This window comes from Mustelus asterias, chromosome 19 (genome assembly GCF_964213995.1).
Source record: "Mustelus asterias chromosome 19, sMusAst1.hap1.1, whole genome shotgun sequence".
In the NCBI taxonomy this organism is placed as follows: Eukaryota; Metazoa; Chordata; class Chondrichthyes; order Carcharhiniformes; family Triakidae; genus Mustelus; species Mustelus asterias.
In genome coordinates this window covers 46,391,705-46,412,767 of record NC_135819.1, presented here as the reverse complement: position 1 = coordinate 46,412,767, position 21,063 = coordinate 46,391,705, and the positions used below count along the sequence as shown (strand labels likewise).

Genomic DNA, 21,063 nt, shown 5'->3' with positions numbered 1-21,063 from the left:
TCCCCACTTGCCTGGATGCGTGCAGCTCCAACAGCACTCAAGAAGTTTGACACCATCCAGGACAAAGCAGCCCACTTGATTGGCACCACATCTACAAACATCCATTCCGTCCACTACCGACGCTCAGCAGCAGCGGTATGTATTATCTACAAGATGAACTGCAGCAATTCACCATAGATCCTTAGACAGCATCTTCCAAACCCATGACCACTTCCATCTGGAAGGACAAGGGCAGCAGATACATGGGAACACCACCAGCTACAAGTTCCCCTGCAAGCCACTCACCATCCTGACTTGGAAATATATCACTGTTCCTTCACAGTCGCTGGGTCAAAATCCTGGAATTCCCTCCCTGGGTCAACCCACAGAACATGGACTGCAACGTTTCAAGAAGGCAGCTCACCATCACCTTCTCAAGGGCAACTTGGGATGGGCAATAAATGCTGGCCAACCAGCGACGCCCATGTCCCACGAATGAATAAAAAAAAACATCCAGGAGAAAGTAGCTTTCTTGATTTACATTCCATCCACTACCATCAACTCCCTTAACCACCACAGCACAGTGGCAGCAAAGTTTACCATCTACAACAGGCTTGTCCAAATTTTTCACTTGGGGATCCATATTTGCATATTTTTCTCACTCAAGGGGCTGATGAGCAGATTTCAGAAAGATGATGTTTGGCACAACAATAAACAGAATTTTTTTTAAAAGTTGAGTTTTTAAGAGAAGAAACAATTGCTGAACAAATGTAAAACAATATCATAGCAATAAACTGTTGAGTTAAAAAAAGAATAAGTAATAAAACTGACCCAGAATGTTGTTCTGTGTTTGAGTGGGTGTGTGGATCCGTGCATGTGTACGTGAGGGTGAGTGAGAAAACTGAGACTGAGTATAAAGCAAACTCACACAAACTCCACCCGCCCGTCACTCAGTCACACACTGCCACACACGCACTCCATCACTTACACACACATACATACCATGCACATATACCCATCCACACAGTTACTCACACACCAACACAGTCACTTTTTAAAATTCATTTGTGGGACATGGGTGTCACTGGCTGTCCAGCATTTATTGCCCATCACTAGTTGCCCTTGAAAAGCAGTTGATAGTCAACCACCTTGCTGTGGCTCTGGAGTCACATGTAGGCTCAACCAGTTAAGGACAGCAGATTTCCTTCCCTAAAGGACATCAGTGAACCAAATGGGTTTTTCCAACAATTAAAAATGGTTTCATGGTCATCAGTAGATTCTTAATTCCAGATATTTTATTTTTATTGAATTCAAATTCCACCACCTGCCTTGGCAGGATTCAAACCCAAGTTCCCAGAACCTTGGCTGAGTTTCTGGATTAATAGTCCAGCAATATTACCACTAGGCCGTTGACTCTCCATCATCACTCACTCCCACAAAAAAACACACACTCAGGCATTCGCTCAGTCACTGTCTCCTTCCTGGTCCCATCAAAATGACATAACCGTAACTTCCCTGAGCGGACTTTAACTTCCTTGCTCTGCCGCACCCCTAGGGCTCCAGCCCCACTGTAATTTGACCCCTGCAGGGCTCCAGCCCCAACATATCTTCATTTCTGTTGCACACCAGCCTTCAGACTGTTTCTCTCGCTCATTTGCTGCTAATATGCTCACTAGTCAACCTATCAAAAGCAAATGCAGGAGAAACCAAGCAGAATCTTGCATTTAAACTCACCTGGTTGACAGGAAATTTGAAAACTGCCTCTGGGCCCATGTGGAGCAGCTTTGTGTGCCCCGGGCCGTACCTTGGATAAGCCTGATCTGCAAGATGTACTGCAGCAACTCAGAGACTCCTTCGACAGCACCTTCAAAACCTGTGACCAGTACCACCTAAAAAGGCAAGAGCAGCAGATACATGGGACCACCTCCACCTGCAGTTTCCACTCCAAGCCACACACCATCCTGACTTGGAATGCCATTCCCTCACTGTTGCTGGATCAAAACTCTGGGGCTCCCTTTCTAACAGCACTGTGGGTGTCCCAACACCAACTGGACTGCAGTGGTTCAAGGGGCTGCCACTGACTTCTCAAGGGCAATTAGAAATGGGCAACAAATGCCGGCCGAGATAACATCCCATAAGGTGAGGCCTGTACCCACTGAAGTTTAGAATTACAATCCTATTAGCAAGCACGCCACAATTGCTCCCAGTTTCAAGTGGGTTTCTGTATCATTATTTTGCCAAATAGTAACTTAAAGGTGACCTTCTGCAAGTGTTTTCCTCAGTTTTTGGAGAGTTTCTTGAATCTACCACAAGCTTTTGATGTTTTTTCTTTCCTTGGTCCTCTTGGTCTAATTTTTCATTCCCTTGATGTACCTGATTTGATATTTAAATTACCCATTCTAATTCAGTCCTTCACTAATTTCTCAACCCTTAAACGTTCTTGGTTAAGGAAATGCATTTTGTTATTTTGTTGGTCAGTGTCCTGGATACCCTGTTCCCCTTGTTGTGCAGTTTTCAACTCATGAAAATTTTAAAAACTAAACGTGCCCCATCAAAACTAAATAACAGTTCATGCCATGAGATGCTCTGCTTTAGTGAAGTCGGGGTCATTGTAAAACCATGAATTTTTAAAATAGGTTGGAGAGCCGCTGGGTGTGTGATTCCTCTAAGCCATGGCTGTACATCTCAAGTTGCAACGGAGGCCATTTGCAAGTCAGCCCCTTTAAGACAACTTGCATGCACGGGGACTCCACACAAATGAAAAAGTGGTACACAACATGAAAACATTTAGAGGGGACATTGATTTATTTTTAAGTACTCTATTAGACATGGAACCACCTTTAAATCTACTCTGGAATTTCAAAAGTACCATCAAGTGCGATCTCATCCTAAGCAGACATAATACTGTGATATTTAATTTAAATTAAGCTCTTGTTTATTTGAAGTGGGCACTTCAGATCAGTCCAAAAGCCCTGGCTGGAAGATTGCATTTAGCGCGAAAGTTGTGCAGAGATTGGGCTTTGGAGGTTTCTGCCAAATTTTCCAAATCCTGATAATTCTGCTGCTGCCCCACCAACATTACAAATGGGAAATGTTGCCATTTATTACCACAAGGGGTGCAACGTCTAATTGCAAAAAAATTCAGATTTGCAAACGCATAACAAGAGTGCTGTGAACATTAATTGCTTTTCTTGACATTATATTTATGTGCTAAACTTTAAAAGTGCAGATTCCTGCATATGGAACTGTGATGTGTAGGGGAATATGTTGTCGAGGATAATGCGGTGTTAGTTGATATTTGTGCATAAATACCTTGCGCTGAACACAGGCGGAAGGTATTATTGATTCCAGTTAAACTGCATTGTGGCACCTTTGAATCTGCAGAGAAACATCAGTACTAGGCGAGATGGTTCAGTTTGCAGACACCCAATAATGTTTCAGGAAACCTTGTAAGGAGGAGAATTCTTTTCAGTTTTGTTATTAGTTTTATTTGGCTCTCTTTCAGCCTTGATACATACCATGTGCCTTTCATGGCTAAGAGGGTTGATATATATGACCTGTTCCTAAAGCTCTGCCACTGCTGCTTTTGAGCTATCTGCCATAAGTTACCTGTCAGTAAACAGGATGGCTTGTTATCCTTGTAGAATAGGGGCTAGCACCTTCCCTCTGTCTCGCACTTGCAAACTAGCTTAGATCAGAAATTGAGTTTTTTGGAGAAGTATCTGCACTGACCCATATCCCTACCAACATGCCTTCATCATGATCAATTTTTAAAAAAAATAAAGAATTACACAACTTGTTTTCCTTATACATGCAGCAGGGGGCACCAACTGCACACTGAAAGTAAAGTTCTGACTTTGTACTGAATGATGTGGAGATGCCGGCGTTGGACTGGGGTAAGCACAGTAAGAAGTCTCACATCTGACGAAGGGGCAGCGCTCCGAAAGCTTATGGTATTTGCTACCAAATAAACCTGTTGGACTTTAACCTGGTGTTGTGAGACTTCTTACTGTTTGTACTGAATGACAGAGTTAACCTGTCTTTCCATGTCATGTGAAATACTTTGGATTATTGGTAAGGGAACATGCATATGCTTCAAACATTTTGCCAATTTTTAAACAGAAAGCAAAGGTTAAAACAGAAAGATTGATTTCTTGTGAGCAGTGAATACAATGGAATACTTTTGGCAGTATCACAAATTATGTAGCTTGTGTTTTGATTTTATTAATGGCAAGGTTTGTTACTGGGGAGTTATGTTGATGTGAAGAATTTTTAGAAAGGGGTTGACAAATTTGAATAATTACTCAGTTCTCTACACTAATAAATTCTGATAAATTCAGGTGAAAAAACACTTCTTGGATTTTTCACTGTTGTGCAACTTCTGTGACATTGGATTTGTTTGGAGACCAGCAATTGGAATACGGCCAACTTCCTGGTATCCTCCAGTCTTGTTGAACTGTTTGCTCACTAAGTTCTGGCATCAACTCGGAGGAGTGAAAATGCAGATGATAGTCATAGTTGCTCAAAACAAATTATTTCAGGTTGTTTAAAGTCTAATTTCAGACAAACTATATAGATGGGTATTTCAAACACCATAGCATACAAGGCTACAGAGCCAGTGCTGAAAAATAGGATCAGAATAGATTGGTATTTGATGGCTAGCACAGACACGATTGGTGGAAGGGCCTCTTTCTGTGTTGTAAAACGCTATGATTTTATATGCTGTTTTATATTCTCTTCATTTTTTGCCATTAAGCAAGGGAAAAGTATATCTGAAATTAAACTACTGCAAGTGATATAATGAGTTGGTTAATAATTGGTCAATAATAAACATAACCTCAAACCTAACATTTAAGAAGCAAAAAGTTCAAAGAATAACTGTTTCTGTTGAAATGCTTTGTTTAGCAGTAATGCTACATTATCTTTTTTTAATTGCCCAATTTTCCTTTATGTGGTCAGATCGACACCAATCCTCATTGACACAGGAGCATAGGAAAGAATTGCCTGAAGTGAGTCTACGGCTGGAAAGTGGGCCGAGTGCTGCTGTCCATTCATCTCTTGCAGCCAAGAATGGTTTCTTGCAATGCATGATTAAGAACTTCACTTCAGAATTTCTGATGTCTTCCCTCACAAATCTAGGAACATTTCTAGAAGATGAAGTACCTGTTGACATAATCCCTATGAAGATTGAAATAACTGATACAAGGATTAACCTGAAGGTATGATGGCTACTTTTTTCTGTTGAACAATTTTCTCATAACAATGGCATGTGTGATTGTCACCAAGAGTCTTCCTCCTTTTTTCTTAATGTCAGCGAAGATGTAGTGTCCACCCTCATCTCTTGGCAAATCAGTCAATTACAGACCAGTATTTTGACACATTCATGAAAAAGTAGCAACTCTGTACTGGGATAGTCTCTAAGTTCAGCAAAGGGTGATTATGTTCTGTGAAGCTAGCACGTGGAATGGGAATGTCCTCGTGCATTGCCTAGGTAGACTGACTAAAATCAAATGTAGGAGTAATAGTGTGGCTAACTATTATTTACATGGAATTTAAACAGCAACTTCTGATGGCTCTGCAAGCAGTTAAATGTGGTAATCCAAAAGTTGCTTTTTGAGATGCCACACTCCTCCAGAAGATGTGCAGTGACAGTTACTATATCTTATCATCTGTTCATTATCAAAATACATTTAATAAAGATGCTGTACTTCACTCAGAGATAGGAACTTAAAACATCAGGAAAAGTTGGGGCTTGTCCATTCCATTGTTAATACACTTTGAACAGGGTGATATGTCTTTAGTTACTGCCGAATAACCTCTCTGGCACTGAAAAATAACTTTTTAAGTGTGGAGTCTCATTCCTTAAGATTTTAATTATCATTGGAGAATTTTTAAATAAAAAAAACTCTTCCTATCTCTATTGTATCTCCAGCAACCCCATCTATCTTCTCCTTATGGCATTTTCTGTTCCTGAGTTGGCATTGTGTTAGATATTTAAACTAATCTGCTGAGTATCTCCAGAGTTTTCAATATTCATTTCACATTTCCATTATCGATAATATTTTGCTTTTGTGTTAATATATGGTTGTTGCTTCCTAGTATCTCACTCAATGGCTTTTATTCATGACAGATACTGGATAGAGAAAATTGGCAGGCTCATCCACTCTTGAGCATTTTAGACCCCTAAATGACCAATTCATAGTCATCTAAATGCCTAATCCTGCCCTACTGCTATTTTATCCATGGCAGAGAGAGGCCCAGGCCGGGTGAGTAGCCCGGTAACTTTTAATGGATGAGCTAGTGGCAGGCAAGGGGGGTAGCGTAGGCAATGATCCTCCTTTGGAGGACCCCTGTGCCCATTGGAGTCAACCATCAACAAGGTGATACCCCACTTTAACCCCCTCCTCGGCCTCTCAAACCCAGTCATCCACAACCCCTCACCACCGCCCCCCCCCCCCCCCCCCCCAAACTGGGGCCTGTTGGCTGCATCCCACTAATATCCAAAGTCCAGCTTCCATTAGTAACTCTCCTTTGGGCATGCCTGTAATACCAGCAGTAGTCACTACTTGAACCTGGTGCTGCTGGTACTATAGAGCTCCTAGCGGCCGGCAGCTTTCCAAAGTGAAACTTCCTCCCAAGTGAGGCATGCATATCTTGTCATCGACCAATTAAGGCTCCGTGGAGCATTATCGGCAAGGATGAATTCCCTGTTGACTCTTTGGATGAGAGCGGGAAACCGCACCATCCGAAAAATCCTGCCTATGCTGTACCATGACTAAAATTATAGCAGATTTGTATATTGTATTTTGTTTTACAACATGCAGCTTTTCATGTAATATCCTAATTGACAAGCAATTTAAAGAATAGCAAGAGTGAATTTCATTGTGTACATGATTTATTTCCATGTACTATACCGCTATTTTAGGGATGATCGTCTTTCCACATAATACAAAATTTATTATAATTTCAAATTGTTACTAAAATTTGGCTTGATGGGTCTGATTACAGTAGATAGTGGAGGTAATCTTTCTTATGATAAGCAAAAATGACCGGCATTGGAACCAACAGCTTGCAGCTATTTGCAGAGAAATTTTATGTAAGCACTCCCATAGTCATTATTGCAATGTTTGCATTAAATGCTGCACCTTTTATGGTAAATGCATATAAAAGTAACTTGGTACAATTTGATTCGAAGGATGACAATCCACGCCGTGATCAGTCAGCCTATGAGCCACCACCAATGGAACTGATTATTGATGATCTGATAGTGCGCAGAAATGATGATGGGACATTTTGCATTGGAGGTAAGAAATTGCGAGTTTACTGCTGCAGACGTGGGAAGATCAAAAAGCCTGGAAAGATAGTTTTGTGATATTACCCTCCATCCTTGTGAATGAGGCCCCACAGTAGACCGTTGGAAAATTAACCTAGTGCAATGACCTTACCAATTATCCTTTTAACAGGCAATACCGTGAGAAACTTTTCATTTCTTTCCTAGTTTCTCCCTACCTGTCTGGGAGGTTTGAGCTGGACCCACTTGATTCCCTACAGCTGATAGCACTCAGGCATTTGACACAAGTAGCCATCTTTGTTTGTGAGCAGAGACAGGATCAGAGCAGTATTGTTTTAGTGTGGGGCAAGAAACAACAACCAGAGGATATCCACCCTGAAATATTTCAAAAACCTACTTAGCTAAGTGAAAGTGACTGGCTACAGATCTCACAGCCCCACCACCTCAAAGGTCCAGTGTCTTTGGGTGGTCTGTCCGGTAACTGATGTGGGAAACATCACTCCTTTATGTAACTAGAGGGCATAGGTTTAAAGTGAGAGGGGAAAGATTTAAAAGTGATCTGAGGGACAACTTTTTCACACAGAGGGTGGTGCGGATATGGAAATGAGCTCCCAGAGGAGGTAGTAGAGGCGGGTACAATTACAACATTTAAAGACATTCGTACTACAGGTACATGGATGGGAAAGGTTTAGAGGGATATGGGCCAAATGCAGGCAAATTGGATTAGTTCAGTTTAGGAAACCTGATCGGCATGGACAAGTTGAGCCAAAGGGCCTGTTTATGTGCTGCTTATCTCTATAACTTGTGTAAATATGCTTCAATTCTTAGTGATGAAACCTGTTGATAGTATAAATCCTCAGTTTGGATAAACCCCATGAAACCTAGAGACGAAGGATGAGAGGAGACCTAATAAAGGTGTATAAGATGTTGAGAGGCATAGATCGGGTGGACTCTGAGGCTTTTTCCCAGGGTGGAAATGTCTGCTACGAGAAGACACAGGTTTAAGGTGCTGGGGGGTAGGTACAGGGGAGATGTTAGGGGTGAGTTTTTCACACAGAGGGTGGTGGGCGAGTGGAATCGGCTGCCGTCAGTGGTGGTGGAGGCGAACTCAAGAGGGTCTTTTAAGAGACTCCTGGATGAGTACATGGAGCTTAATAGGATGGAGGGTTATAGGTAGGTCTCGAAGGTAGGGATGTGTTCGGCACAACTTGTGGGCCGAAGGGCCTGTTTGTGCTGTAGTTTTTCTATGTTCTATATTTTACTTGTGAAAGGATGTAATCAAGTTTAAATGTTACTTGATATGATTAATTTTTGGTGCACTAATTATAAAGTTTGGTACCTTTTTGAACTAATGTACATAACCACCCCACCTTTATCCCTGCAAAACATGCTAGGATTAGCAAACTGTGTAATATGCAAATTTCTAAGAGCATGCCAAATACTGTTTGCCGAGTGTGTAACTGTGTTCAGGGCCACAATAACCAATAAAGCACCACTTCTTATTTGCAAGGAATCAGCAGAGCCCTGTATTATTTAGTCTTGATCTCCATACAAGTGGGAATTATTTTCATTCCCCCCTACATGCGAGAAAGAATTACTTAGTCTCCAAGACAAACTTTTAAGTTCAAATTTAGCTCCTGCTTTTACTTTCTATTTTCACACTTACGACATTCCCAAAAGGAAGCATTTCCTTAGCTAATATATGGAAAGGTACTGGCTCCCAGTGCGTTAAGCTCCCCTCGAGCCTCTGAATTTTCAAGTTTTTGCTACCATGAGTCTGAAACCATTATTCCAATAGGTTACTCTGCCTTTCATTTTTTTATTAGATTAAATCAGAACCCAAATTCCATTTCTCTTAGACATTCAGGGTTCTTCCATTATATGCAGTATCTCAAGTCCGAGGAGAATTCCATTGTCACCCCTTTTGCAGTGAAGACATTGATCTCAAAACACTGCAATGACTTTCGTGACAGACTGGACATCAGGAGTCAGTCTGCAAATGTAATGGTCTGGCCACTGGTTGATTGCAGTCTAAGCATATTCTAGATTCTGATAAATGTATTGCCTTGAATATTCTCAATCAGGTTTTTTGTGGAAACAGGGAAGAGTGGAATATGATTCAGGTCATAATGGTTTTGTACATCATCTCACATCTGGCTCAAGAGTAGAATTCAGAAAATAAATGGTCGTGGATGTTGTCCTTTCTACTTGGAGTTATGGGTTGAATTTACCGTAAAGCGAAGAGAGGAGAGTCTTCTTCCTAAAGCTCTAAGGTCCTTATGTGAAATGAGTTTGAACTGCAATTCAATTTCTAACAAGTGCATAAATTTCACATTCATACTGAAGAAAGCTCTGCAGATAATTGGTGTGGAAAATTAAATAATTCATACTGTGCAGTTCAGAGTACACTTCTGACATTAGCATTAAGGTACCTAACTGGGACAGGATAAATGGAGTGTTATACTACAGCTGCTGTTAATATGTCTAATCTTGAAGCCACAACAAAAGCTAAGAGTAATGCTGGGTTGTAGAGATTAAAGAGGGACTTCAGCCATGTTCTCAGAATACGTCCCATGATTTGGTTGAAAAAAATAACTATTTTGAATAAGTGCATGCAAAGATGTTCTTGTGATAATTCTGATTTGCATAGAAAAGCGATGCAAGTATTTGCCTCTGTGTTTGTCATGGATTGTTTTAAATTTAAATGAAATATGGAGTTTCTCCTGATGGCGTTCTAGTTAAGATCTATCCCTGCAGATTTGTGAAAGATCAGCTCTATTACGGAGGTCAGCGTCATCCTGATGTTATGATCCCAGCTGATACTACTGGACAGTCAGGTCTCAGAGTGGATCTCAATGAGCTCCATAGGCTTGTAATTTTTATTTTTGTTTAGAGATATGGATGAATAGAGTCACAGGACTGCCAATTAACATAACAATAGATTAAAGCATTTATTAAACATGAAAAGATTGTTTATAATACCAAACTCCTTCACCCCAATTATATTTTCACAGATGTATGCTGATTTTTAAGGATAACAGGTTAACGAAATATGTGACTATTATTAGTGACCTCCAAGTAAAGGCACCTCGAGGTAGCAGCAACCACACTGATTGGATTTTACATCCAGTGTGAAAGAGAGAAGAGTAAATTTAAGACTAGTATTTTAAACTTAAGTAAGGGCAACTATGTGAAAGCTGAGCTAGACAAAGTAAACTGGGAATACTAGCTTAGGGGATTGATCAATAGAGAAGCAGTTGCAGATATTTAAGGGGGTATTTCACAATACTGCAAATAAGTATATTCCTGCTGTAAAGAAAAATTCTGAAGAGAGGAGCCACCTTCTATGGTTAACTAAAGAAGTTAAGGAAAGCACATATAACTGCAAATGAGCGGCAGGTCAGATGATTTGTCAGAATAGCAGAGAATGAATCATAGAATCCCTACAGTGCAGAAGAAGGCCACTCAGCCCATTGAGTCTGCACCAACCACAGTCCCACCCAGGCCCTACTCCTGTAACCTCATATTTACCCTGTCGCTATGGGCAATTTACCATCGCCAATCAACCTAACCTGCATATCTTTGGACTGTGGGAGGAAACCCACGCAGGCATGGGGAGAATGTGCAAACTCCACACAGACTCTGTCCTAAGGTCAGAATTGGGTCCCTGGGGCTGAGGCAGCAGTGCTGCTCTCCAACCCCCCCACCCCCGAAGAAAGAAATTAGAGTACAAGAGGAAGCTAGTCAAAACAGATGGCAAGAGTTTTTACAGGTATTTAAACAGGAAAAAAGTAGTGAGTATTGGTCCTTTAAAGTGAGAATGAGAAGTTAATAGTAGATAAAAAGGAAATGACGGATGAAATTAACAAATATTACTTCTGTATTCATTATAGAAGATACAAGAAACATTCAGTAATAGCTGTTATTTGGGAGATTGGGGGGGGGGGGAGAAAGAAACTTGGTGAAATTCAAATCACGAGGGAAGCAATACTGAGTAAACTGATAGAGCTGCAGACTGACAAGACTCCAAGTCCTGATGGACTTGATCCCAGGATCCTCAATTGTGATAGTGGATGTGTTGTTAGATTCTGGAAAGGTTCCATTAGACTAGAAAGTAGCAAACCTCTATTCAAGAAGGGAGGCACAAAACAGGAAATTATAGGCCAGCTAGCTTGACATGTCATGGAGAAGTTGTTAGAATCGGTCATTAAAGAGGCTATGGCAGACAAGCTCAAGGTAATTGGGAAGAGTCAGCATAGTTTTATAAAAGGGAAATCATATTTAACCAATTTACTAGAGCTCTTTGAAGGAGTAACATGTGCTTTGGATAGCGAGGACCCTGTAGATGTACTATACATGAATTTCCAGGAAGCATTTGATAATGTGCCACATCAAAGGCTGTTTGCAAAAAAAAATAAAGCTCGCGATGTAGAGGGCAATAGATTAGCCTGGATTGAAGATTGGCTGACTGTCAGAAAACAGAGTATGTATAAATGAGTCTTTGTCTGATTGGGAGGTTGTGACGAATGGAGGCCCACAGGAGTCTGTGCTGTAGCATCAACTCTTTACAATTTACATCAATGACTTCGATGAGGGAGTGAAAACATGGTAGCTAAATTTTCAAATGACACAAAGGTGGTTAGGAAAATATGTTGTGAAGACGACATATGGAGTTTGCAGATAGCTAGATATAGATAGTTTGAGTGAATGGGCAAAAAAAAAAATCGGATAGGTGGAGTATAATGTAGGAAAAGGTGAAGTTGTTCACTTTGGCAGATAGTATTAAAAAAAGATTATTACTGAAATGGAGAACGACTGCAGAATGCTGAGATGCAGAGGGATTTAAGTGTTGATGTGCATGAGTCACATAGTATGCAGGTGCAGCACACAAGAAGGCATTGCTATCCTTTAATACAAGAAGAATTGAACATAAAAATAAGCATGTTATTCAGTTGTTTTCGGCATTGGTGAGACCACATCTCTAGTAGTGTGTGCAGTTTTGGTCTCCTTATTTAAGGAAGGATGTAAATGCATTGGTGGAGGTAGTTCATTGAAGGTTTACTAGATTGATACCTGCAATGAGCGGGTTGTCTTATGAGGATAGGTTGGAAAGGCTGGGCTTGTTTCCACTAGAGTTCAGAAGAGTGAGGGGTGACGTGATTGAAGTAAATAATATCCTGAATGGTATTGACAAGGTGGACGTTGGAAGGAAGTTTCCTCTTATGGGTGAGCCCAGAACTAGGGAGATTGTTTTAAAATTAGGGAATTGTCCTTATTGAACAGAAATGAGGAGAAATGTTTTCTGAGGATTGTGCGACTTTAGAACTCTGCCTCAGAAGGCAGTGGAAACAGGATCACTGAATATTTTTAAGACAGAGATAGAAAGATAACTTTTGATTCTCTTGCCTAATAAAAGTCTATCAGGGATAGATGGGGAATGTGGAACTTAACAAACAGATCAGCTATGATCTTATTGAATTTCAGAGCAGTCTCAAGGTGCTGAATGGCCTACTTCTGCTCCTATTTCATATGTTCATATGTCTGGTCGATGCCAAAGATAAAGCACTGTTTGTCAATCCACTGCTCACGTTCATATTCAGGGATACATTACCTTGTTTTCAAATCAGGAATAAAACATTTGCAATGCATTTTATTTTATTCTGTTGCATACAGCTTAAGATTAATCACATTTTGTAATTGATTTTGTTTTACTATTAATCTATGATTAACTAAGCTTTTAGCCTATTTACTTTAAACAAATAGATCTCTCCTGAAAAGTAAACATTAGCACTGCAACGCAAGTAAATTTAACATTGACCCTAGTCTTAACAGTCTTCTTACTTTATCATGTTGACCTCCAAACATGACTCTGCTTTACACAAACTGTGAAAGCATCTGGCACAAAATGACTGAAAATTAATTTGCCATTTGCAGTAAAATCCGAGTGACAAAATTCATTTTGGGATTTCTGAAATTGTCATGAGATTTTTGAGTTGAACTCTTTAATGTCCAGTTTGTCTCTGGTATTTTGTCCAAGTTCTATTTATGGCTGGAACATTATTGTTGATGTAGTATAGTCTGAACCTTTAAATCTGGGTCAATTGACATTACTTGTCATGTTGGTCCATATTTCATTCACTGAATGGTTACAGATTTTGCGGTATATTTTGTGTATGTTTTCTATTTTTGTTCTAATGTACAACTTGTACATTATGAAATGGATTATAGGAATTTAATTTCTGTAATTTGATAACTTCAATGCTTTCTAATAGATTAACACCTGTTTACATTGAGTCTGGCTGATAACTTGTTTATCTGTGTTTCTGTCATCTAGGTGCCCAGCTATCGAGTCAGAACCCAGCAAACAGTAAATCCACAAAACAAACAGTATTATCCTGCTTAAAATGTGATGAATCAAAGAAGGTTAGATATGTGTCACAGTCCACACAAACAGTTCCAAAGAACCCACAGGCACCTGGGCAGTCAGATCTTGGAGTCGAGTCAGCTGCTGGATACTCAGTTGAGCGGGAACAGGTAAGGAGTAATGAGAAGTACAAAAAAAATTTCCCTTTGTTCCAGAACAATGTTTTGACTTAATTAGTTTGTCAGTCAATCCTGCTGGAAGAGAATAGGATATTAAAACAATGACAGTAACTTGCATTAATACAGTGCCCTTAATATAGTAAGCCCCACTCCCCACCACCCTCCACTGAAGGGGTATCAAATAAAAATCTACATTAAGCCATATGAGGACATGTGACAAAAGCTTGGCCAAAAAAGTGCTAAGGAACATCTTAGAGAGAGAGACAGAAGCGGAAGGAATTCCACAACTAAGAGTCTAGGCAGCTGAATGCACAGCTTCCAATGGTGCAGCAGTGCAAATTTGGCAAGTGCAAGAGAACTGAATTGGAGGGTTGTATACCGAGTTTGGGAATGCAGGATTCACATGTGCACAAAAACACATTTTCAACATGCTGCATTACATACGTTTGTATTTTATGTAACACAAGGCAACAACCTAACAGACTAAAAATAAAGATATTAGAACCACAATTAAATCAAATTTTATATGAGGCTATTCAGCCTGTCATGGTTCTTTAAAAGAGCTCTTGATATACTTCCAGCTTTTTCCTTATGACCCTGCAGGCTGGTTCTCTTCAGGCGTGTTTCCAATTAGCTTTTGAAAATTCCTGCTTCCACCACACTTTCAGGTAGTCATTCAGAATCCTAACAACCCTCTGTGTGAAAAAGTTCTCCTACTTTCCCCTTCTGTTCTTTAGCCAATTATTTAAATCTTTGACCTCTGGTTACTTATCCCATTTAAATCCCTCAGAATTTGGAATGCCTCTGTAGATTTCCCCTCAACTTTCTTTGCTCGAAGCAGTTTCCCTAATCCCTCCTCCTAACTTCTTATCCCTGCTATCATTCTGGTAAACCTCCTCGGTATTCTCACCAAGGCAGTCATACTTTTTGTAAAAGTTTCATGCCCTGGAATTGTACACAATAGTCCAGCTGAGGTCTAACCTTTGATTTGTAAAGGTTCACCGTGACTTGGTAGCATTGCATTGAGTACAAAAACGACTGTTTACAAAGTCAAGCATCACATGTTTTGTTTAACCACCTTTTCACCATGCTCTCCTACTCTCAAACGATTTGTGGATCTCATCCCTCTGATCTGGTATGTTATTCCACCAAAAGTGCATAGAATCCTACAGTGCAAAAGGCAGCCATTTGACCCATCGAGTCTGCACCGACCACAATCCCACCCAGGCCCTATCTCAATAACCCCATGCATTTACCCTAGCTAGTCCCCCTGACATGAAGGGGCAATTTAGCATGGCCAATCCACCTAACCCGCACATCTTTGGACCGTGGGAGGAAACCGGAGCACCCGGAGGAAACCCACGCAGACACAGGGAGAATGTGCAAACTCCACACAGACAGTGACCCAAGCCGGGAATCGATCCTGGGTCCCTGGCGCTGTGATGAGCAGTGCTAACCACTGTGCCGCATAAATTCACTTAGCGCCATTAAATTACATCTGCTATGTGACTGCCCGTTTTACCAGTCTATGCCTCCTGAAGTCTTCTACTATTCTGTTCACTATTTACTGCATTGCCAGGTTTTGAATCATCCACAAACTTTAAAATTGTACTCCCTATAGATAGATCATTGGCTTACCGAAAAATCAAATCTTTGAAACAAGTAATCCTGATTCAAGATATCTTTTATCATAGACAATCTTTCAAATGCAAAAAATGTACAAAAGAATAAGCACAATTATGTTCATTTCAACATACAAATAATTGCAATACTTTGAAAAATGCAAGTCTAATTTACAGGATAAAAATAAAATGTCTACTGCACTCTGCATTATGAATCACTTGGCAGGTTGAATTTTTTAAATTATTTACATATTATTTATGAATTTTATAGAGAGTTAGATTAACTCGTAGTCTATTTCCTCTATATCTCATTTGTGGAATGCTGTCTTTTATCAATTGTATTGTGCATTTACTTTTGTGTGACGGTGGCAAGTGATAGCAGCAATGGGAGGTGGGATTCAAGGATTTACAAACGGAGTCCAGCCAGACCTTTTTCCGCCTTTCAGTGAGGGAACACATTCAGTTGTTTACGTCAGTTACTTTGGTACTAATCACCCGCCATCTGTTTCAGTGCTCGATTCTGAACACTTTCAAGAGTTCACATGCTCTTTAGTAAGTCCAGCATTCGAAACAGGTGCTGGGTATTGAATCATGGGTCTTGCATAACTCTTGAACACAATGAAAAGGTCAGTCTGAGATACCTTGTGACGCTTGAATAGCAGTAGCATGGGAAGTCTTCCATTTGCTCGCGTAAGCATTTCAAGAACTTGATCACTTTGAATGGCGATCCCTAATAACTTAATACACTCTTTAACGTGCAAACTCCACACAAACAGTGACCCCAGGCTGGCATTCCTTGGCGCTGTGTGGCAACAGTGTTAACTCCCAATATTAGCTGCATCTTTGACAGTGTACTAAATGAAAGTTGTCACCAGGAAACTTTCACATGCTTTGTAGCCAACTGCAGGGCAGTATTAATTGGTCATTTGCTTACCCTGACCACTGGAAATGCATTTGCATAGCTTAAGAAAGAGGAGAATAGTTATAGAGTTGCTTACCATTAAACAAAAATACAGCTGTGGTGTATTCATTTTCTCTTGTTCTTTGCAGTTACTTTTGAAAGAAAATGAATGTCTTAAACAGGAGTTGTCCAAAGCTAAATTGGCTCTTGCTGAGGCTCAGATGGAAAAAGACCACTTGATACATCAAATCAAGAGTGTTAATTCTTCATAGCCAAATGCACCTAGCTTTGAAGACTACAGTGAAACAGGTGGAATTTCCTGAATCTGGGACATAGGTATCACCAGCTGCTATTGGTTTAAAAAATGCTAATTATCTTGATAATATGCTGAGCGTTGAACAAACTATATGTAGAGAAAGTTAATTTGTCTGTTGCAGATAGATATTTTTGGATGTGAAGAATGAACATCGGATCTCTGTTTGATCTACTTCAAGCCGTAATTGCAACTAAAATGATTGTTGAACTCATTAGATTATGCTCCATTTATTGATGGTGCTGATTTTCACTTCAGTCTCTAATTAATTCTGACAAAAAAGGGACTTGAATTAAGGTTTGAAATAAAATACTGTGGGGAAAGCCATTTCTTTCATACAACTGAGCTGTGTTTTGGTATGCCATCAAGAATTTTTTTAAAATATCTATTCCAGGAGCAAATCTTTTTTTAAGGAGTCTGAATTTGCACTGTAATTAACTTGATCATGTATCTAACAGTTTTCCTGTGTAAAATCTGAGATATAAAATATGTACAGTGTAACATTTAAAGTGCACATGTGCTTTGTGTAATTATGGCAGACACCATTGTTGCTTGACTTCATGTTGAGCGCAAGAGCCATCTGTATAGTTGAATACCAATAAGGATGGACTGAAGATAAAATGATGCATATCTAATGCAATCAACCTTTGCACAGCATTGTAACATTCTTCCATAAATAATTGTATTAAAGATTGTATTCTAAATAAACATCAGAGCAGAGAAAAAGGTTTCAGCATGAACTTGTCATTTAAGTGAAGGTGGTTTCTTGTCACTTTTAATTTAATGTTGCTTATATTGTGAGAATAAATGAACAATAAATATTTCTTGTTTGCTCATCCATATTACAGACCACTCTTTCACTGCTCTTAAATTGCTTACTAAGAAATATAGAGGAGTATGATTAATTTACTTACTCGGATTTTTCCTTCTCTTTTTGGGATGGCATACCTGTGTTTTGCATCCTTTTTCTAACATCCTGTCCTGTTATTTGAACATTTGAGAAAAATGTATTATTCCACTTTTATCATTGACTTCCGAGAGCTATCACCCTGAGAGTTACCATTGACCAGAAACTGAACCTGACCGGCCATGTAAATACTGTGGCTACGAGAGCAGGTCATAGGCTGTGAAATCTGTAGAGACTCGCTAAAGCCTGTCCATCATCTACCAAGTACAAGTTTGGAGTATGATGGAATATTCTCCACTTGCCTGTTAAGCATCCAGGACAAAGCAGTCTGCTTGATGTGGGCACCTAATCTTTAACCTTAAACATTTATTCCCTCCACTGCAGATGCACAGTGGTAGCAGTGTGTACCATGGACAAGATGCACTACAGCAACTCCTGGGTTTCTTCAGCACCTTCCAAACTCCACAATCTCTACTATCTAGAAGGACAAGGGCAGCATAAGCATCAGAACCTACCATCTACAAGTTCCCCTCCAAATCCTGAATTGGAACTATAATCGCCATTCCTTCACTCTCACTGGGTCAAATTCTGGAGCTACCTTCCTAACAGCATTATGTGTGAACTGACACCACTATGACTGCAGTGATTCAAGTGTGTGTTACCATCATCTCAAAGACAATTGGGGATAAGCAGCAAATGCCAGCCTTGCCAGTAACACACTCATCCCATGAATTAATAAAATAGAATTGTTTTTTTAAGTATGAACCTAGATGAGAAATGTTGGCAGATTGTACAAAGGGGAGAGACATTAATCATAATCAAACTCAATCCTGTGCTCAGTATTAATGATGCCAGCAAGGATCTGTGGAGAACATTGAGAAATGGTAACTTTAATTTATCCTTTTTGTCTGTGAATGCTGAGGCCTAGTATTCTTAATCAATGCTAAGTCAGCACAGTGGAAATTGAACTGGGGGCCTTCGTAATTAGCAAAGCTAGGTGCCACACTAGGCAGTACATTTGAACCTCAAACTTTGGAACCTTGCTCAATTCCCCACCCCACTTGATCAAATAGTACCTAGAATTCATCTCAAGGTCAAATGAAAGTAAACTGCGGTACAAGAACGAGGAATGCTGGAATAGCTCAGCAGGTTTGCTAGCATCCATTAGGAGAGGAACTTTGACCCTTCATTAGAACTGAACGAGATGGTGTTAGAACTATAGAAACTGCAACAAAAAGTAGCAACTTGAAGAACAAAAGACTGATGGCCTGATGTGATGGTTGGGGGGGGGGGGGGGGGGGGGTTCCATTGAGGCAAGACACGTATGGGACATTTTTTTAAAAGGTGGAGGTTTGAGGAGGAGGAGAAAGATAAAAATCTGAAGTTGCCAAACTCAACATCGAGGCCCAACGTCTGCAACGTGCCCAACCAGAGATGTTGCTTCTCCAGTTTATGCCGGGCTTGATGTGGGCATAAGAGCAAGGTGCAGAATTAAAATATACTACTCAATGGTATGTTGCCAATAATGCACACAGCAGTGAGCTCTTGACTAATCTGTATGTATATAACAGAGGGTTGTTGTCATATGTTGAATATAGAGAAAACAAGACAGTTTGGAATTATGAACATGTGGGAGATTAATCAGATTTCCTAGCTAAACAATGTACTTAGTTCCTCTCAAGTATAAACATAGTTACAGATTGCAGTTACAAATAATAAAGGTCCAAAACCCTAATAAACACAAGAAACTAACTGCCTTATGTACGAATAAGGATTTGATGATTAGCAGATTCACTGTATTGTTGCAGAAAGCTATTCCTGAACATGCAATGTAGTCTGCAGAAAAATGTGGACATAAAATCAGATGCTAATTGTAGCCACCATTGAATTATCTGTACGTTATGTCACCCTTTTTAGATAACATTAAGTTGATACAGCCTAATAACATTCACTTTTTTTTGTTGCTATGCTTTTGATTTTTTTGAGGGGCTATCACACTGCTTAGTGCCACTGCAGACTGATCTGTCATCACTCCATGGCACCATCAGAATGTTATTTATTTAGGCTTTGAAAATTTGGCAGTTAGTCATAGATGGTGCTGAATTTTGTTTTGCTGAGATGATATCTTATGCAATGAAGGATAGGAAGTGGATTGAGTATGAAATTGAAGATATATAATTTATGCTTTTTAATTAACAGATAAAATATTGGAATATTAAAACTCCCCCCCCCCCCCCCAAATATACCAGCAACAAAACATCTAAAGTTAAAGGCACTCAAAGTCACGTTCATTATGAGATAGTAACCTTGGTTCAGTGCTAACATTCAAATTGGAATAAGATTGTTGTGGGTTCCAGTTCTTGTGAATTTAGCGTACAATCCATTTGATGTTTTCAATAGAGTACTGAGAATGTGCTGTCTTTTGGGTGAGACTTTAAACAGTGGCCCCATCTGCTCTCTCAAGTGGACTTAAGATCCCATTATTTGAAGAAGCACATGCAAGATCTCCCAGTGTGCCAACTGACATTTATCACTTACATAAATGACCAAATAATATTTAGGTAAGTGCTGTTTGTGGGACTTGGTTGCATGTTAATTGTCCTCACTGCATTATAACAGTCAAAACACTTCAAAGCTCTAAATTGGTTGTGAAGCATTTTGAGATATATTAAGGTAATAATATGCACTATGTAAATGCGACATTGTTCTTTCTGTATTTAAATTCACAGCTGCATGTAATAATTTCCTTGTATGTCTGAAATAGGTTCCATCCTGCACTCAATTTCAAAGGTGAATTTAACTCCCTTAATGCACTAGCTGAGAAATCTACCAGGGGGTTTGCTCCACCTTCACTGGTCAATATACATGTTGGGATTCTTATAGTTATACACACACACACACACACACACAAAGATTGGTTGCATCAGCAATCTTATAAATAGGGCCCAAGCCATTTGCTCACCTTGCAAGCTTGATGCTGAATAGGGTACATCAAAGGCATCCTGCGGGATAATGGCTACCCTAATCAGCTGTATGTCCCACAAACTCATGGGTGGGCCAAAGGCCAGCACTTACAACCCTGAAAAGTGTCCAGTCTGCCCTGGAAGGGCAAGGTATCTCAGAAGTTTGAGCACCAGGTGAAGCTAGCTGGTTTACCCTGCTGCCATAGTAGTACCACAGGTAAATAAAATGATAAATTGATATCATGCCATCATATGTGGATTTGGCCAGGTATGAGGAGATGTGCAAGAGCTACCTAGTAGGCATTCCTTGTACTATGTTTCCCTGAAGCAAAATGACTCTTAATATCAAGTTAGCACATACCTGCAGCTTAATAGCCTCAATGGGGAATTAAACCAGCATCACACTGCTTAGTGCCACTGCAGACTGATCTGTCATCACCACTAACACGATGCTGCTGTTAAGCCCAAAAGATATTCTGCCCATTTTCTACATTGCAGTGTCAGCATGATGCTAGGTTTGTAGGCTGGATATTCCAAAGACTGC

General features: G+C 39.9%; 1 protein-coding gene across 3 annotated transcripts in view; it reads left to right on the top strand.

Annotated features, from left to right (window-relative positions):
- bltp3b (bridge-like lipid transfer protein family member 3B) overlaps window positions 1–17,485 on the top strand; it is a 136,251-nt gene extending 118,766 nt beyond the window's left edge. For all 3 annotated transcript variants that reach the window (XM_078235479.1, XM_078235478.1, XM_078235480.1), the window contains 4 exons: window positions 4,939–5,198; window positions 7,175–7,283; window positions 13,605–13,804; window positions 16,486–17,485. In XM_078235479.1, the coding sequence (XP_078091605.1) occupies window positions 4,939–5,198; window positions 7,175–7,283; window positions 13,605–13,804; window positions 16,486–16,608 (692 nt within the window). In that variant the 3' untranslated portion in view covers window positions 16,609–17,485. The remainder of the gene's footprint in view (window positions 1–4,938; window positions 5,199–7,174; window positions 7,284–13,604; window positions 13,805–16,485) is intronic.
- The last annotated feature ends 3,578 nt before the right edge of the window (window positions 17,486–21,063 follow it).